This window comes from Eumetopias jubatus, unplaced genomic scaffold (genome assembly GCF_037043125.1).
Source record: "Eumetopias jubatus isolate StellerSeaLion01/CBP00866 unplaced genomic scaffold, mEumJub1_p1.0 scaffold_4, whole genome shotgun sequence".
Taxonomy (NCBI): Eukaryota; Metazoa; Chordata; class Mammalia; order Carnivora; family Otariidae; genus Eumetopias; species Eumetopias jubatus.
Window position 1 is genome coordinate 144,661,414 of NW_028274810.1, and position 18,599 is coordinate 144,680,012.

General features: G+C 40.4%; 1 protein-coding gene across 6 annotated transcripts in view; it reads right to left on the reverse strand.

The window, feature by feature from the left end:
- VPS13B (vacuolar protein sorting 13 homolog B) overlaps positions 1-18,599 on the reverse strand; it is a 750,734-nt gene that overhangs the window by 127,685 nt on the left and 604,450 nt on the right. For all 6 annotated transcript variants that reach the window (XM_028108562.1, XM_028108579.1, XM_028108553.1 and 3 more), the window contains 2 exons: positions 18,226-18,433; positions 17,564-17,748 (listed from right to left, as the gene is read on the reverse strand). In XM_028108562.1, the coding sequence (XP_027964363.1) occupies positions 17,564-17,748; positions 18,226-18,433 (393 nt within the window). The remainder of the gene's footprint in view (positions 1-17,563; positions 17,749-18,225; positions 18,434-18,599) is intronic.

Here is an 18,599-nt window from a genome sequence, read left to right on the forward strand (position 1 = left end):
GTTGTGACACTGAGACAGTGAAACTGTCTGACACACGCTCTGGCTTAGGTCTACTTTATAAAATGCAAAAGGATCTCTCCCATTAATGAATAGTGTAGATAATGACATAGAATACTCTTTTATAAGAGTAAAGCTAATAAAAATGCATTATAGAGTGGAATATAGAATCTGAATGGAAAATATGAGGTGTTTTCAAAGAGTCTGTGTTTGGAGGAAGCTGCTGCTTTGGACCATCCCACAGACAGGCAATACTTAAGAAACACTGATTATATGTGAAAGTGTGTTTCACGAAGGACATCTTCAAGAGGACCCCCCCGAAGTACCTCCAAATCAATATGACATCGATTTTTCCCACCAATCTACAATATCTCCATCCCTGTAGTTAAGAATGTAGATTCTAGAATCAAAAAGCCTGAGAAAGGATCCTCCCTTTGCTATTCAGCAGTGGTATGCCCTTGGGAAAGTTTTTAATCTCTTTGGGCCTTAGTTTCCTCATCTGTAAAATGGGAATGGTAATAGTTCTTATAGCATTGTGAGGATTAAGTGAGATTATGATATAATGCTTTTGACACTATGGATTGCACTAAATAGGAATATAATAAATGAGGAGGGGGGAAGAAAAGTAAAAAAGTTACCTCTTCCCATTCTGAAACTTTAGGGTCTTTTTCCAATTTTGCTTTTTTGTTCTAGGCATGCTACTGCTTATCAAAGTTTGTTGGCTAGTATACAACAGCATATGGATGATACACACCAAAACTTAGGCCTTGTCATTTGTTATCTCATGATGTTTTAATTTTTATTTATTTATTTATTTTTTAAGATTTATTTATTTATTTGACAGAGAGAGACACAGTGAGAGAGGGAACACAAGCAGGGGGAGTGGGAGAGGGAGAAGCAGACTCCCCGCTGAGCAGGGAGCCCGATGCGGGGCTTGACCCCAGGACCCTGGGACCATGACCTGAGCCGAAGGCAGACGCTTAACTGACTGAGCCATCCAGGCACCCCTCTCATGACATTTTTAAAGAACTGACATCTTCTATCTCTAAAGAATGAGTCTTATCACTCAACTCTCTAATTAGAAGACCTCCTACCAATAACTTCCTCCATAGAACCAAGCATAAACTAGATTAATAACTTCTTTTCTAATTTCTAGCTTCTCTCTATCCTTCAATTCCTTCCCCACGATTACCAAGCAGCTAGTACGTTCTAGTCTCTAGGAAACTGGGAAACACTGATGAATGAGGAACAGGGCCCTGTTCTCATGGAGCTTATGGTGTAGTCAGAGTGTCAAACAGTTAATCTCAACATGACCCAAGCACAAGACCCAAGAAGGAGATGGGATATTGTAGGGGAATGGCTCTGCCATGGTGCCTTGGTGACTAAAGCTTCTATATCAACAGTGACCTCAAGTTGTCACATTCACAGCTTTCTTTTTTTCCAGTGCACCATGTACTCTGTTAGTGGTCATGATACTGCTGAATCCCCTACACTTCTCAAACTTTTCACTATGCCTGGATTTGATGACACTGTTGTCTCCTAGGCCTTTCTCTCTGACTACTTCTTTGTTGATTCCTGTATGAGTTTCCTGAAGCTTCCATACCAAATTACCACAGACTTGCTGGTTTAAAACAAAAGAAATTTGGGGCATCAGTTGGTTAAGCGACTGACTCTTGAGTTCAGCTCAGGTCATGGTCTTGGGGTTGTGAGATCCTGCCCCACATCGGGCTCTGCACTCAGCTGGGAGTCTGCTTCTCTCCCTCTGCCTCTCCCTCTGCCTTTCCCCCTGCTCGTGCACTCTCTCTAAAACAAAAATAAATGAACCTTTAAACAACAACAACAACAAAAACCAGGAATTTATTCTCACAGTTCTAGAGGCCAGAAGTCCAAACTCAAGGTGTCGGCAGGGCCATGGTCCACTGAAGACTGTAGGGAAGAATCCTTCGTTGCCTTTTCCCAGTTTCTGGTGGCTCCTGGCAATCCCTGGTATTCCTTGGCATGTGGCTGTATCACCTCAACCTCTGTCTCTGTCTTCACATGGCCTTTCCCCCTGTATTTGTCTCTGTCCAAATTCCCCTCTACTTATAAGGATACCAATCATTGGCTTATGGCCCACCCTAATCTAGTATGACTTCATTGTAACTTAATTACAGTTGCAAAAACCGTATTTCCAAATAAAGTCACATTCTGAGGTTCTGGGTAGAAATGAATTTTGGGGGGGGGGGGACACTATTCAAGCCACCACAATTCCTAACCTACTATTTATTTACTGGACACAGTGAGATTTCTCATGGTTCTATTTTCAGTGCTCTTATCTTTAAGCTCTTCACCCAGAGTCTCTCTGTGTGACTTTTTCCTATTTCACTTTCATGGCTTCAATTTTTACTTCTATGGAGATGATTTGCTAAACCATTTCTTAAATATCCTGACCCTTTTCTGAATTGGCTTCCTACATTCCCAAACTTGTGGTAGGCATTTCATCAGAATTAGTCCTCTAACATCATACATTATAAGTATTCAACGCAGAGCTTAGTATCTCTTCCACAACCCGAGACTACCCCATTTCTTCTCTGGCATTTCCAGTCCCCATTAAAAGTATTCCATCTATCCAGTCACTCAGGCTAGAGTCATTTAATTTCCCCCTCCTATTGTCTGCATCAAGACATCAAAATCTATTTATTCTACCTCCAGATGTCTCTCTCTTACGTGCATTTCCTCCTTCCCATTCCAACTGTCATTCTCATGATTGCTGAGCGATAGTGCTCTGAATAGGCCTCCAGGCAGCCCAACCTCTAGTCTCTAATTCATTTTTCCCCCGCTGTAATCAGCCATGGTTGTTACTTAGCTTGATACCCTTAATGACCACTCTCACAGAATAAAGTGCTTAATGTCTCAGAATGTCACTGAAAACCCTCCACTATCTGGCTTTAAGCCTACTTTTCAAGCTCATCAACTACTATGTTAACTTCTTTCTCTACACTTTCATTAAAACTTAATGCACAGTGCTGGGTGATAGCTGCTGATGTATTAGTTTCATTAAGCTCGGACTGTAAGCTCTTTGAAAGAATGCTTATAGGAACACCTTGTAAATATTATTAATCATCATCATCACCTTTGGTCCAAGTTTGTAGGAGAGAACAGAGGCTAAGTAAAGCAGATGAGGATTCACAAAGTGCTAACATTCAAATGTCCTTAACTGATGAATGGTAAGTAAGATGTGGTATAACCATACAATGGAATATTATTTGACAACAAAAAGGAATGAAATACTGATGATATGACATGGGTGAACTGCAAAAACATCATGCTAAATGACAGAAGCCAGTCACAAAAGACCACAAATTATATGATTCCATTCATACAAAATGTCCAGAATAGATAAATATGTAGACACAGAAAGTAAATTAGTGGTTGTTTAGGGCTGGGGGTTAGGGAGACTAGAGTGTAATAGCTGTAGGGCACTAGGTTTCTTTTTGAGATGATGAAAATGCTTTGAAATTGATTGTGGTGATGACTGAACAAGTCTGTGAAGAGATTAAGAAGTGAATGATACCGTTCACGTGGGTGAAGTGTATGGTATGTGTATGGTATCTCAGTAAAGCTGCTAAAAAAAAGTGCTAGCAGCATGAGAGAACCAAGATTCTTAATTTTGTTGTACTATTTAAAGATGTTGCTACAAAACATACAAGGTTCTCAAGTTTAATTTCTTTTTTCCTAACTAGGAGTTGAGTAAAAAAATGGAAGGCATGCATGGTTGAAAATGTATGACAAAAATGAATTTTCAGGCCAATGCCTTTATGAAAAGGATGGGTAAAGGGATAAAGAATTTATAGTTTGTAATAAAAATTCAGTTTTTCTCCAACATTCAAAATCTAGGGCAGAACAAGAGGCAAATTGGCACCTGGAGATGGTAAGCTCTTAGAGGAAAGTAATAATTGCTAACATTTATAAAGCACTATGTGCAAGAAACTATCATTAAGTGCTTTTTACATCTAGTGACATTTATTTTTCCTAGCAACTCAAAGAGGTATGGACTATTATCATGCCTAATTTATATATAAGGAAGCTGAGGCACAGAAAAGTTATGTATCTTGCCCAAGGTACTTGGCTCTGGACCCAGCTACTTCAGCTCCAGAATTTTTGTTCTTAAAAAATGGGCTATATTGCCTCTCTGTACTTTTTTCCTTCTGCATTTTTCGTTTCTCTTCAACAATGTAGCTTTTAAGAAATAATTTATACTTAATGAATAATGGGTTTAATGTGACTTTCACAGGGCAAAAATACTTCTATTGGGGGAGGATAATTCATAAAAAGATGATAACAGACCATCCATTCATATTTACTATCCTTTCTTTTTTTTAGATGAAACATTTTTCATACTGAGCAGTAAACATGTTTCATGCTGAGCAGTAAACATCAAACACATTGATTGCTAGGCATAGTTCTTTGTTGCCAGAAGGAAATGCTTCCCCCCGACTTTTTAATGCAACAGTATTTAATAGGAAAAGAGAAACAAATAAAATTTCTATCACCAAATAAAGTGACAGGACAAAAATGACTTCACTATTCTCCCAGTTTGCAAATGTTTTCCATTTATTTTAAAAGCATGTCTTATTGGCAGATTCCTTCCCTATCTCTTGTTTTTGAAGGGCAAGGAATGCTAGCATTTCCAAACTACCTACTCTCTGTCTATCTATCATCTATCTACCTATGTATCTATCTAAAATCTCATTCGCTTTTTCAGTTTCCTCTACAAATTCTGCTTCAGCAGACAGTTCACTAGTGAACTAGAAAGCGAGTTCTCCTACTGCCTCACAGACGGAACAATGACTCCCCAGCAGGTGAGAAGTGGGAGTGGGCCCCAGGGCTGGCCAGCACAGCAGGGGCGACCCCTGGGAGTCACAGCGGGCGGTGCCAGCAGGGCCTGCTTGTCCTGCCTCACCAGCTCTCCTTCCCCTCTTCCTCAGCAAATGAGTCCCCAATTCCCCTCACACTCGGCGTGGCCAGGTGACCCAGTTCTGGACTCTGGGATGCTGGCAGCACAGCGTGCAGAGCGTGGGTTCCAAAAAATATCCTTAAAGGGAGGAAGCACGCTCTGTTTTGTTCCCTTCGTCTTCTCGTGGCTGGAATGGGGACAAGCTGCTTAGAGCTTGCACAGCCATGCTGGACCATGAAGGAAAAGCAAGTGCCTGGGGACAGAAAAGAAGCAGAAGGCAGGAAGATGCCTGGACCCTCATGACTTGTGGAGATACCGACAGTCCCAGCCTGCCTACCTGCAGACGGTTCTCATGTGTGACAGGAAAAGAAACACTGGTTTTGTTTAAGTTGCTGTCGGTTGGCATTTTCTATCTCGCATATCTGAACCTAATCCTAACTGACACAGATCTCAGTAGCTCTGACAGTGTTTTTCCTGTGTTGCTGGGATTCCTCCTCAAGGATTCATAAAGACTTTATAGGAATCTATAATCTATAAAGTATCTTGAAATTGCGTGTTAAATCTATGTTCATTCACACACTTTTCAGGGAGAAGAGGCCCATGGCAACTCATTTAATTTTTTAGATTCTCAGATTTCTTGCCTGTGATAAGGCGAGAACATTCACCTCTGCAGAGCCGATTTCACTATTTCTGAATAGTGCCTTCAGCATAGTGAATAATGCCTAGCATGACACGCTCTTTTCTAAAAATTTTGTAAACAGTCTCATCACACTGCCTATTGATCTTAAATCTAGCAGTCATCTATGACTTCTCTTACTCCCTGTCATTAAACTACCCTATCAGTTGCCAAGAACGTAGTCTTTCTCTACAGCGTCTCCTCCATTCACTTCTTTTTCCTCACACCGCCGGCCTCTGACCCCGCTCCAGCTTATAGCTTCTGTTGTCTCCTCTCTGAGACCCCCAGCAGGTCTTCTCACGTTTGGGCTCTTCTTTCTACATTCTACTCTTTACGAGACTTCTAAATCAATTTACCTAAAGGCCTGGACTGCCAAGGGTTCTCCAATGCCTACTGAATCAAATACAACTCCATCTAAAAGGAGTCAAGGTACACAACACAGAGGAAAAAAATTCATACAAACCTAGCTTTGAGTCCTGGTTTTAGCTCCTTACTTGCTTTGCGCTCTTGGGGAAATTACACTTCTCAGAACCTGAGTTATCTCAGCTCTAAAGTAGAGACAACAGTACCTACTGTGCAGCATCATAGTCCAATCATTGGGACATGACATAGAAAAGGCCAAGTTCGGTGCCTGGTACGTACTAGGTTCATAATAAATGTGTTGCCTTCCTCTTTCCCTCCATGGAAAGGAGGACATGGACCAAAAAATGCATGTCTGCCGCTTACCACCCTTCCACAAATCCCTCATTTGTATAACCTATGCTAGTCAAACCAGATTATTTGCCACCTCCCAGATATAAGTCATGTCTTCTCTTATTCAATTTTGCAATTGTGCTCAGACTGATTTTTTCTTCATATCCCCTTTCCCTTCATTTTATGTTGAGACCCTCCTCAGCCTTCAGGGAGTCCTTCAATTGCCATCTCCTCTATGAAGTCTTTTCCTGATGTTTCCAGGCTGATGTAAGCTCTCCTTGTTTAAAAAGGCACGTTCTCTGTGTTTCTTCTCTGGCACTTCACAGTTCTACCTTGCCTCATTTCATGTACTTATTACCTTTTCTAAAAGACTAGAGATGCCTTGAGAGCAGAACTAGAACCCCGTCATCCTTTGCACCTCTCATGGCCCTAACCCAGGTCCTTTTACCTGTATTTCCTGCGTTAACTTCAAAATTTTCAAGCAGAGCTCTTTTCAATATATCCCTAGATCCCTTTTTCCTACTTTTACAACACCACAAAGGCAGAATGATTAAAAGTGTACTCAGGGAATACTCTATTTCAGTTTCCTCCCTCCTTGTCCAAAAAAGGAGGCAATGCTTCTGGATGTGGAACACTTAGTAGTCGATCCAGCCCTGTGACCCATCATTCAGAACCATTTATTACTGTGTCCACTGGGTACACAGGACTTTTGCTTTTCCCTTATTTCCTAAGACTCTGGCTCTGCCTCTTACTTCTCTAAAGCCCCCAAGACTTTTTTTTTTTCTTTCTGCATTTCAACAATAATGAATCTCATATCTGGGCTTTGAGCACCCCTCCTAAAGATGATGGATAGGAGCAAAGCCTTCTGGGACACATTAGTACAGCTGCCAGGGGGCAGGAGGTGCTTATAAAATAAAAAGGCTCGGGATTCTGGGAACATTTTTGCAGTTATAAGTGAACCGCCCAACACAGCTGAAAAGAAACACCCAAGAACACTTCCTTTTATTCTTTTTAAGCTGTGCATGGAAGAGGCACATCATATTAGATTGCAAGTAACTCTCAGAAGGATTTTTTTTTATGTCGTGTCACCAGGTGCTAATATCATAACCTTCGTCCATCAGGTACATGAGCTTTAGAATTACAGGAAGCTTGTAAAGTCAAGTTTAAAGCAGCAAAAGTCTAGTTTTTAATTTATTGGATAATATTGAGTATCACTGCCTGACTTGAAACATTTTCTCCATGTAATTATGAAAAACAATAACACCCACCGAACTATAAGGTTTAGTGAAGCTTTAGTTCCACTTGTGGGTACATATGTAAGGTAAAACAGTATCAGAAAACTAAACATGATTTAATCACCACTAAGCTACAGGCATGAAGCATCACATTGTAAACTCGATTTCAAAAACAGAAAATGGTTTTATATGTGAAGCTCTCACACATCATCAGACCTGGGATTGTACAGAATTTGCGAAGCTGCTAATGTGCTACATAGTCATTGCCTTAAAAAGGAAGGACTGACCAAAAAAGGTATGGATTTTAAGTGTTTGGGGGACAAGAAAATATTTCCTATGTGTCAGTTAAGACATAGGAGCTTGCTGAATCGCTTTTTGGGAGGATGCTAGGAGAGGACAATGAGAAGATTTAAGAAGTGATATGAGGCTTTTCTCCAGATGCAGACAGCCTTTGATGTAGAAAGAGAAAACAGCTCTGTCAGATATCTGCAAAGAGAAAAGCTGGAGAAACCACAGCAAAAAGGAGTCAAGTTTTTTTTAGTGAGGCGGACTTTCTAGAGACCCTCTGCCCGTGGTGATGCTTCTCTAACACCACAGACCGTATATAAAAGGTTTCCCTCTTGGAAGAGCAGAATATGCTGTGCAGACCCTTAGAGTCAGTCACCGGAAAGAAGCAGCTGACAGTGTGAGGCCAGTACTGAGCATGAGTTAGGCCAAACTAGCCAGAGTGAAAAACGAGAACAGTAAGAGAGATCCGACATAGAATGGATGGATCCCTTTTGGGGGGTATCTGCCGAGCTCACAATGACCCCTACTTCACAGCCATGTTGGTGAATGTGACTCCACCCCATGGCCACAGTTGAACGACCCAAGAGCACCTGACACCCCTCTAGGTGGATGAGGAATGTGGAACTGGACCGGAGGTTGGACTTGTAAATGTGACTCTGGGAATTGTGGGGAGACTACCAGCTGGCCTGAGAAGCAGGAGGAAAGCTAGTTTGTTGAAAAGGAAGAATGAAGCAAACATAGGGAAAGAAGCAGAGAAAAGTGATAGTGTGTAAATACTCCCCCCGTGGGTTCCTATCTTCCATTCCTGGCCTCGTTTTTGAGAGGCCAGCTGCCCTTGGCTTCTAGGACTCCCCACTGTGTCTTGATACTAGATCCCTCCATTTTTCTTTAAGTCAGCTTCAATGGGGTTTCTGCTACCTGCAACCTGGAGGACTGCAGCTGACAGGCTACCTCGGAGGGGCTGACCATGTAGCTTTGGGAAGGTAGTTCCTCTTACAGCAACCAGTCTCTGTCAGTGAAAGCATGCTATTAATCACAGGTACAACCCGCATTCCCACCAACTGTTAGGACATTAACAGGCTATAAATACAAAAAAAGTCTTTCTCAGAAAACAGGGCTTTCTTAGTCTAACACAGTAGGGTCCATGTTCTTTGATCAATGGATTCGACGACGATGATGGTAATGCTGATATTCACAGCAGCTACCATTTACTGTGTGTTGTAATAATAATTTACTAAGCCCCGAACTATGTAAGACTGGATGCTTTATATACATCCTATCTACTTCTCACAACTCTTCATGGTGGTAGTGAGAGTAGAATTTTGTTTGGAAATGTTTATGACACAATGCACAACAGAGACATCATCTGGGACAGACCAGCATACTGGGCAGGCAGGTGCCACAAGAGGGTACTCAATATGATGGATTCGCCATGATTCAAGATCTGGCCATTGGTCTTGCAGTCTCAGAAAATTTCCATGGTGTCCTAGCACTTAGGAATGCTGAGTCATGCAACAAAGTTCACTAGAGACTGATATATAAACCAGATGCCAAGTTATTAATTTACCATGAGATGTATAACTGCCAGGAGCCTGGATACTGATGCTGGCCTGAGCAATGTATGATACTCTCTCTGTAGACAGATTGCTTTGGGAGCCAAAGTTTTAGGAGGTTGTTTGGGTAGTTAGATGATTTGAATGTTAGACACAGAGATCTGACAGCTGCTATATTCGTCTCCATGAAGGGGATTTAGCTACCAGGTGAACCAGACACTTGGGCACCATTTCTTTGGATGCTGCCAGGACAGCTTCTGCCAACAAATGCTTCCGTGACCTTCCTAGGCTTCTAGAGCTGACTGGTTTTCCTTCTGAAGGAAACATTCTTTCTTTAGATATCTTAATATCCAATCCATCTTGTGTGTCTAGGAGTCCTTTTATTTAAGGTTATTTTGCATGTTTGGGGTCAGATTCATGATTTCATGCTTTAATAGTTTGAAGTAAAAGGGTAATTTTATTTTCCTTCTTTCCACATTTCTCAGCAGAGTAGCTCACTATCACGCGAATGTACCATCTACGGTATTATTATCCTGATGTTTTACAAAGAGGGTAAAAACATAGGTTTTGGAGTCAGGAAGACCTGGGATAAAATTCTGGCTCTCCCATTTTTTTTAAAATATTTTATTTATTTATTTGAGAGAGAGAATGAGAGACAGAGAGCACGAGAGGGAAGAGGGTCAGAGGGAGAAGCAGACTCCCTGCCGAGCAGGGAGCCTGATGCGGGACTCGATCCCAGGACTCCAGGATCATGACCTGAGCCGAAGGCAGTCGCTTAACCAACTGAGCCACCCAGGCGCCCGTGGCTTTCCCATTTTTAAGTTTCATAATTCAAGACAAGTTAATTTCTCCTGGCCTCAGTTTCCTCACTTATTAAGTGGGGATAATGCACACCTCACAGAATAAAATGAGATTTACTGAGGTTATTATGCAAAGCATCTAGCACAGTTCTGGGTGTAAAACACTGAGATGATCATAACACACTGGAGCAAAAATAACCCAGATCTCAACCATTTAGATTCTCCTTGGTTTCCAAGTATGTAACTTTTTCTTCATTATTCTTCCAATGTGGTTTCCATTTGATTTTTATAATCATACTAGTGTTACTTTAAAAACTAATTTCCCTGACTTTTGAACTGAATAAACAAAAACGAACCCTACATGAGTGCACTGATTTCTTTGGCTTACTGTTCTCCTTCTCCACCAGAAATAAACAAATGACACAGCTTGCTTTTGTCTTTTTCCTTCCTGTTATCCTTGTGAAGATATCGTTTATGGACTCTAGTCATGTTTTTTTTTCCTATAAGAAGTCTGCATCAAATTCTCAAGCTGGAAAATGCCTTAACTGAGAAAGTGCTATGAAATCATACAGCTTTTGTCACAAATCAATTTTGTTCCCGATTTATTCAGTTTACTTTTCAGATGTCAGAATTCCCCAAATTACACGATTCTTCCCATATAAATGTGTGGGTCTATCTTTATATTTAGCTATTCTATCTTATGAGTTTGCATATGCAATTATGCCCTCTTTTTTCAAGTAGATTATAAACCTTGTAAGAGTAGGGACAGATCAATGTCTTTATGCCCTCATTGCCTATACATTGTAGTACCCTATGCTAGATGGAGAAGATATCAAATAATTCTTTGTTGGGGAGAAATGCTATGAAGTGGAAATAAAAATGACAGAGATGTTTATCTCATTTGTTAATTATATTCACATTTTCTGAAGGTATATATCTGAATCTAAGTATCTATTTAATTTCTTTGGTGTAAACTTTTGTGAACCTGTGTTAATTTTTCCTCAGATTACTTAAACATTTTCTTTCCTTCTCCTTTGACTTTTTTTTTTAAAGATTTTATTTATTTATTGGACGGAGAGAGAGAGAAGAGGAAGAGCATAAGTAGGCAAAGCAGCAAGCAGAGAGAGAGGGAAAAGCAGGCTCCCCACAGAGCAGGGAACCCAATGTGGGACTCGATCCCAGGACCCTGCGATCATGACCTGAGCTAAAGGCAGATGCTTAACGATCTGAGCCACCCAGGTGCCCCATCCTTCTCTTCCAAGTTTAACACCAGGAATTTTATGTACACCCTAGATGTTTCTTACATTAGAGGAATTCCTGACTTTAGCTTTTACATCTTTTCCTTTAATCCACACTGTATGTTAGCAATGCCAAACTTATCTTCCAATTCACTCCTTTAAGTTTGCTTCCGCTCTGTTTAAATTGCTTCAGTGATTCCACCCTCTTAGTGTTTGTCTTGAATTGTAATGCTTAAGCTTTATTTATACTCTTAAGATCCTTGAGGAAAGATGATATTTAGTTTGGCCTATCTCACATACCAAATGAAGATACCTAAAAATTTAGTGCAACACATAAATGAAAATAAATATGAAACAAGAATAATGCAGTATGGAGAGAATAAAAACAAGTACCATGACAGATCTGTGTGAGAATTAAAATATCCATTATCAATTTTACTCCAAAAATGGATTAAAATTTTACAATCTGGGTACATGTGTATTTCCAAAATTGAATCCTGAGTAGGCAGTGTATACAACAAGATGAGGAAAGGAAAACTTAGAATGTGCCAGACACAGTGCCAGAAATTCTGACATTTAAGCTCATTAAAATGATACAATATTCCTTCTAGGTTGACGGCATTATTCTACCCTACAAGTTGGAATCTTATTGATACCTAAGTATACTGCTAATATTTCAAATTTAACCTGATGAAATTATAAACTGACCATAAAATAAGCTCCTTTTGCTTTCTGTGAACATTAATTTCAGGGTCTTTATGCAGAACCTATGGTTAGTTTGATTTAATATTATAAACATGTTTTCCATATTTTTCATTACACTGGCAAAATAAATTCCATAAACTCATATGGGAAGCCTATTTATAAATGCCATTATCAATCATGGAAAGATATATAAACAGACAAATGTGAGGGTTCTGTATAAGTGAACTCTATAAGGTCAGTTTTTTATGAACTAAACGGTCCTCAAGGAAAAAGTCAACCAAACTTGATTCTGTTTTTAGGACTAAAACCAAAGAGATTAACTTATCTTTGTATTAAAGAACTAGCCTCTGTCCAGGGGGCAAGGGCTTGGCAGTATATTCAATGATCTCACCAAAAGCCTATGTAATGTAATGACATTAGACTATGTGTTTATGGTAGATAATACCAGTGAAGCATAACACAATGCATCTTGACATAATTCAGTTTGCAAAACCAAAACTCATTCAACAGCCCCACAAAATTATGACAAGCAATGTAAGACTTCTGAGTAATACAAAATAGAAACATGGACATTCATGCATTCATTCATCCATTTGATATACTGAGCATCTCTCCAGGGCAGTGGACACTAGAAGGGACAGGATGACAGATTTGATACAATCACTGCCTTCGGAAACCTACAATCTAGGAGACAAGATACGAACACATAATATAAATGTGAGGAATAAGGTAAGAAATAGCATAAAAGTGCTGCTTTGGAGTGTCATAGACTACAGAGGAAGCGGGTAATATGTATGGAGATGGCATCTAGGTAAGGCTTCATGGTGTTGAGGGCATACGGGCTGTTTGGAAGTGCGGGTAGGATTTCAGCAGAGAAAGGGAAGATTCAAATGAAGAGGGAGTGGTATGGAAGTGGGCTGTCACTGGCAGCTTTGGTAAATGCTGGACAGGTCGGTTTGACTAGAGGGTAGATCATGTGTAATGGAGTGAAAGGTAAAGCTGGGTGGGGGTGGAGAGGTTATGCAGGGCCCTCAAGGTCAGTCAGTCTACCAGGGTGACAGGATCATTGAAAGCTTTTCTCAAGGAACTGACACAATCCACCTGTTCCTTGAAGAACTTAGTAGGATAGCTTGAAGGAAGACAGACCAAAGGCTGGAATTCTCTTTAGAAGGTTCTTCTAGTGGCCCAGACATTTGCTTGTGAAGGAGTGGAGGGAAAGAAATGAACATTTATTGAAAGCTCACTATGTGTAAGGCATTTATTTGTTTTAGCTATAATATTTCACTCAATTCTTGTAACATCTCTGAAAGGTAAATAACATTAACTCCAGCATTCAGTTGAGGAGCTGAATTCCCAGAAGCAAATCCAAGGTCTGGCACTGCAAGTGCTCAAGGAAAAAGCTGTCATATCGAATCAAAGCTGTGATTCATGCAACATATTTTCAACGTTCTCCACAGAAGCTCCAAGGAAACAAAATAGTTTGTACAGTTCTAAGATTGCAACCCAGAGAGTTATTTCTACCAATGAGGCTCACCCCAACCCCTGGGTCAAATTCTGCTCCTCGTCAGGGGAACATAAGGATCAGACCAGGAGCTCAGCTGCAAGGCAACCTTCTGCCAGTCCTGCTTTATTCTTCCACGCATTTTTGATTCTGGGTGTTCTTACTGCTGCGATCAAGCTCTCCCTTTCAACTCACAGGAGGTCAAGCCTCTCTTGCTTCTTAGACCAGCATCCCTGTCTTTGAACTCTGGCCACAACTCACAGTTCCTATCTCTCCAATAAGATGTGAAACCTCTCTGATACCAATGCTTTGCCTGTTGCCCCCTGCTAGGCTTCCTTCATGCAGTGCTGTGCTTATGTGACAAATCCACTGTCTAGACCCTGGGACTGTCCCAGCTCTCCTGGACTACTCCAGCTGGTCTGTAGAATCACCAGCCTCCACTCTCTCTGGTCTAGCCTATGCTTCTATTTGATGAAAAGACTTTTAACAATTATCACCAGGGTAGTAATTGGTAATACTCATCCTTAAATATTACATAGCACACGCTGTATGCCAGGCATTGTTCGATGTGTCTTTCAAACATTCCTTCCTATAATCATCACATTATTAATAGCCTCATTTTATTAGGGAAAAAAAAAAGCAAAACAAAAGACGCGAGGCTGAGAGATTAAGTTACTTGCCTAAGGTGACATCGAGCATTCTGGCTAGAGTTTATCCTCTTAACCAGAAGGCTCTTCTGCCTTCCCCAACGTCCATGAGAAGATAAAGAACGTGTTACTAGCGAATGTACTATCTCAAATGCATCATTTAATACAACTGGCATAATACTACCACTAAGAGTTATAAGACTTATGTTAGTTAACATTGAGTTATAAATATGGACCCAAAAAGCAGTTACAAAGAAGCCCTTACATGATGCTGAAACTTTGACATAGGAGTATTTTCATTTTGAATGAACATACACTAAAGACGTTCTGCATTTGGGCAAGTCTAATAAGGCAGTAGTATTCAAAGATGTTGCTATTTTACTTAGCCAAAATAATCCAAGAATGCCGGTAGAGAAGGTAATCCTGAATATGATATTAATAGGAAGGGAAACAAATTTAAGGATTTAAAGAATCAAAGCAGAATTGGTAAGAGAGTAGATTTTAAAAATTCTCATCACAGGAAAAAAAAATCAAATTAAAGACTGCTGACATCTTGGCAAATCAGATAGTTCTGCACACTCAGGTTTACTTGACAAAACGATGACACATTTTATTGTTATCAGTTCAGAAGGTGAACATCTGACTAAATATATTATAATCAAAAATTAAAACAAGAATTAAATAAGAATATAATATGTCAATGTTAATATGCTAATATGTTAATACGAATTTTGGATTCAAACTGGATTTGGCACGGAGTCTGCTTAAGACTCTCTCTCCCTCTGCCCCTCTCCCCCATGCTCTCTCTCTCTCTCAAATAAATAAGTCTCAAAAAAAAATAATTACAGAGCACTCATTAAAAAAATTGGGGAGGGCATCTGGGTGGCTTGGTTGGTTGAGCATCCGACTCTTGACTTTGGCATGGTCATGATCTCCGGGTTGTGAGATCGAGCCCCATGTTGGGCTCCCCACTGGGGATGGAGCCTGCTTAAGATTCTCTCTCCCCCCCCCGCCACCCCGCACCTTCTCCCTCTAAAAAACAAAAAAAAGAAAAAGAAAAAATTGGTGAATATCTCTGTGTACCAAGTGCTAGATAAAAGTGATCAAGAAATACAAGGAGCTTTTCTTTTCTTTTTAGATTTATTTATTTTAGAGAGAGAGAGAGTGTGCATGCACATGAGTGGGGGAGGGGCAGAGGGAGAGGGCAAGAGAGAATCCAAGCGGAATCCCTGCTGAGCACAGAGCTCGGTGCAGGGCTCGACTGCAGGACCCTGAGATCATGACCTGAGCCAAAATCAAGAGCTGGATGCTTAACTGACTGAGCTACTCAGGCGCCCCAAGGAGCTTATTTTCTAATGGTAGAGACAGAAAGACCATGAGCAAGTAAATAAATAAATGCATACTATAATTCTAAATAGTAATAAGAGCTATGACAAAAGTAAAATAAGGTAATGTAATTTAGAATAAAGAAATGGTAGTGAACCAGCCATGATAGGACATTTGAGTTGGTACCTGCCTGACAAAGTTGGGGAAGAGAGCAAGAGAAATGACTGTCAAGTGGTATACTCAACCAGTATGGCTGGAGCCTAGTAAGGAATGGGGAGACTGGCATGAGACCAAGTCAGTGAGGTGGGCAAGGCACACATCACAGGTCCTTACAGGCCACAGCAAGATGGTTGAATTTTGTTCTAAGAAGTAGAGGAAGGCACCATCAGGTTCTAAGAGGAGTGATGTGACCTGATCTACATTTTTTAAAAGATCACTTTAGCTGCTATTTGGAAATGCATTACAGGGAGTCAAGAATAGAATCATTGAGACCAAGTCGGAAGCTACTGTGGCAGGGAAGAGGGAGGGGGCAGCCTGGACTCAGGTTGTACCAGTAAAAAGAGGGAAGTAGATGGAATAGGGACATATTTTGGGGGCAGAACTGACAGGACTTGTTGATGCATTAGATGTGGGAAGTCAGGGAAAGAGAGCAACCTCACTGTGCTGAGTTTGTGTGATCTAGTGATATGTGGAAAACTAAGAGGAAAACAAATTTTTGGAGAAATCAACTCTGTAGAATATTGATAAGCGGAAAAATAATGTAGTGATAGCCTCAGTGACACTGACATTAAACTCAGGGAAATGACAAGCAACAAACTTTCACAAAGTCATATGGAATACGACCACGGGTTAGACAGTTTTCCTATCAGCCACCTCAAGTCCGAGACCATTTTCAGCTCTGGAAATGAAGACGAAAACTGAGTCATCCATTCTGGCCTTATGTGAACATATTTTATTTCATAAGGCAGTTCTAGAAATGCTGAAGAGTGTGAGCACATGGTATTTGGAAAATGGTGACCTGAATGACAGCTGTCCCATTACACTCAGAACATGGAACATAACCTCCTATAAAGGGCTAAGAGTAGAATTGAGAACTCTCAAAATTGCCATGAATCATGAATCTGAATTACATTATTCCCTATTTTAAAATTTCTCTTTTGTGGGTGTGTATACATACATATGTATATGTATTTGTGTGTATTTCTCTCTGATACTATTTTTTTTTTAAAGATTTTATTTATTTATTTGAGAGAGAGAGAGAGAATGAGAGATAGAAAGCACGAGAGGGAAGAGGGTCAGAGGGAGAAGCAGACTCCCTGCTGAGCAGGGAGCCTGATGTGGGACTCGATCCCGGGACCCCAGGATCATGACCTGAGCCGAAGGCAGTCGCTTAACCAACTGAGCCACCCAGGCGCCCTCTCTCTGATACTATTGATGGGAAAAATAGGTATGTTCTTATCTTTTTTTGATTATTATTATTTTTATTTTTATTTTTATTTTTTTTTAAAGATTTTATTTATTTATTAGAGAGAGAGAATGAGAGATAGCACGAGAGGGAAGAGGGTCAGAGGGAGAAGCAGACTCCCTGCTGAGCAGGGAGCCCGATGTGGGACTCGATCCCGGGACTCCAGGATCATGACCTGAGCCGAAGGCAGTCGCTTAACCAACTGAGCCACCCAGGTGCCCTGATTATTATTATTTTTAAAGATTTTATTAATTTATCTGTCAGAGAGAGAGGGAGAGCACAAGCAGGGGGAGTGGCACGTAGAGACAGAGGGAGAAGCAGGCTCCCCGCTGAGCAGGGAGCCCAATGTGGGACTCGATCCCAGGACCCTGGGATCATGACCTGAGCTGAAGTCAGATGCTTAACTAACTGAGCCACCCAGGTGCCCCTCTAATCTTTTTTCCTGGTATCTAATCAGCACTTTTTCACATTGCTTTTATTTAAAATGAACAGTCATTACCTACCTGTAGCATATCCCCAAGGTCTGCTGTGCTAATATCCGGATCCTCTGTGGTATTGAAGGGCACAGGAGTTATCCGTACAAGGGTGAGCACTCTAGGTTCTGGATATCTCCATAACATCATCCCTGAGCTATCTTCAGTTTCATTGTAAAACAAGACTTCATAGACACCAGGCATTTTCAAAGGTTCTGTTAAAGGAAAAAATAATTAATTGCATGCTTTTGAAAGGAAACATGTTGATTTATTACAGAAAGAGAACATTATGAGGATAAAAGATAAGAATGTAAAGAAGCTGGCTGGCCATTTTTAATTGGTTTGAGACAGGAACAAATTAAGAATTTTCCCTAAGACAGACTGAATGGTAATGTACTATTTTTTTTATTATGTTATGTTAATCACCATACATTACACCATTAGTTTTTGATGTAGTGTTCCATTTTCATTGTTTGTGCATAACACCCAGTGCTCCATGCAGTACGTGCCCTCTTTAATACCCATCACCAGGCTAATCCAACCCCCACCCCCTTCCCCTCCAGAACTCTGTTTGTTTGTAATGTACTATTTTTGTCCTGCAGGTATTAACGTACTTTTCAAGTGATCTTGATGTGCTATTTAGTGAATGTGCAGTTAAAACTCTCTCTCATACTGAAGCTGTTGCTACTTACCAGCATCTCGTACATACTGGAATAGGCCTGTCCGTAGGTCATCTGAACTTTGTTCACTTTTAAACATCTGGTTCTTTTCTATAGGAGACGGCATTTGGGACACTGCTTCAGGAACTTGCGCTTCAAAATTTCCCCCCTCTTTAAGGTATCCACTGAGTAATTCATGTAGAAGAACTAAACAGTTCAAATGTTCTTGACCCCAGAAAACCTTTAAGAATCATACAAAAAATTTCAGTGGCTTTTAAGTACAAACATTTCATGAGGATAATTAGGCACAATCATACTTGAATTAATGCAAGACCATAATTACGTTCAATTTAATTATTGACAATAACTATAGTTTCTAAGTAATTGACCTATGGGATGAAATTCTA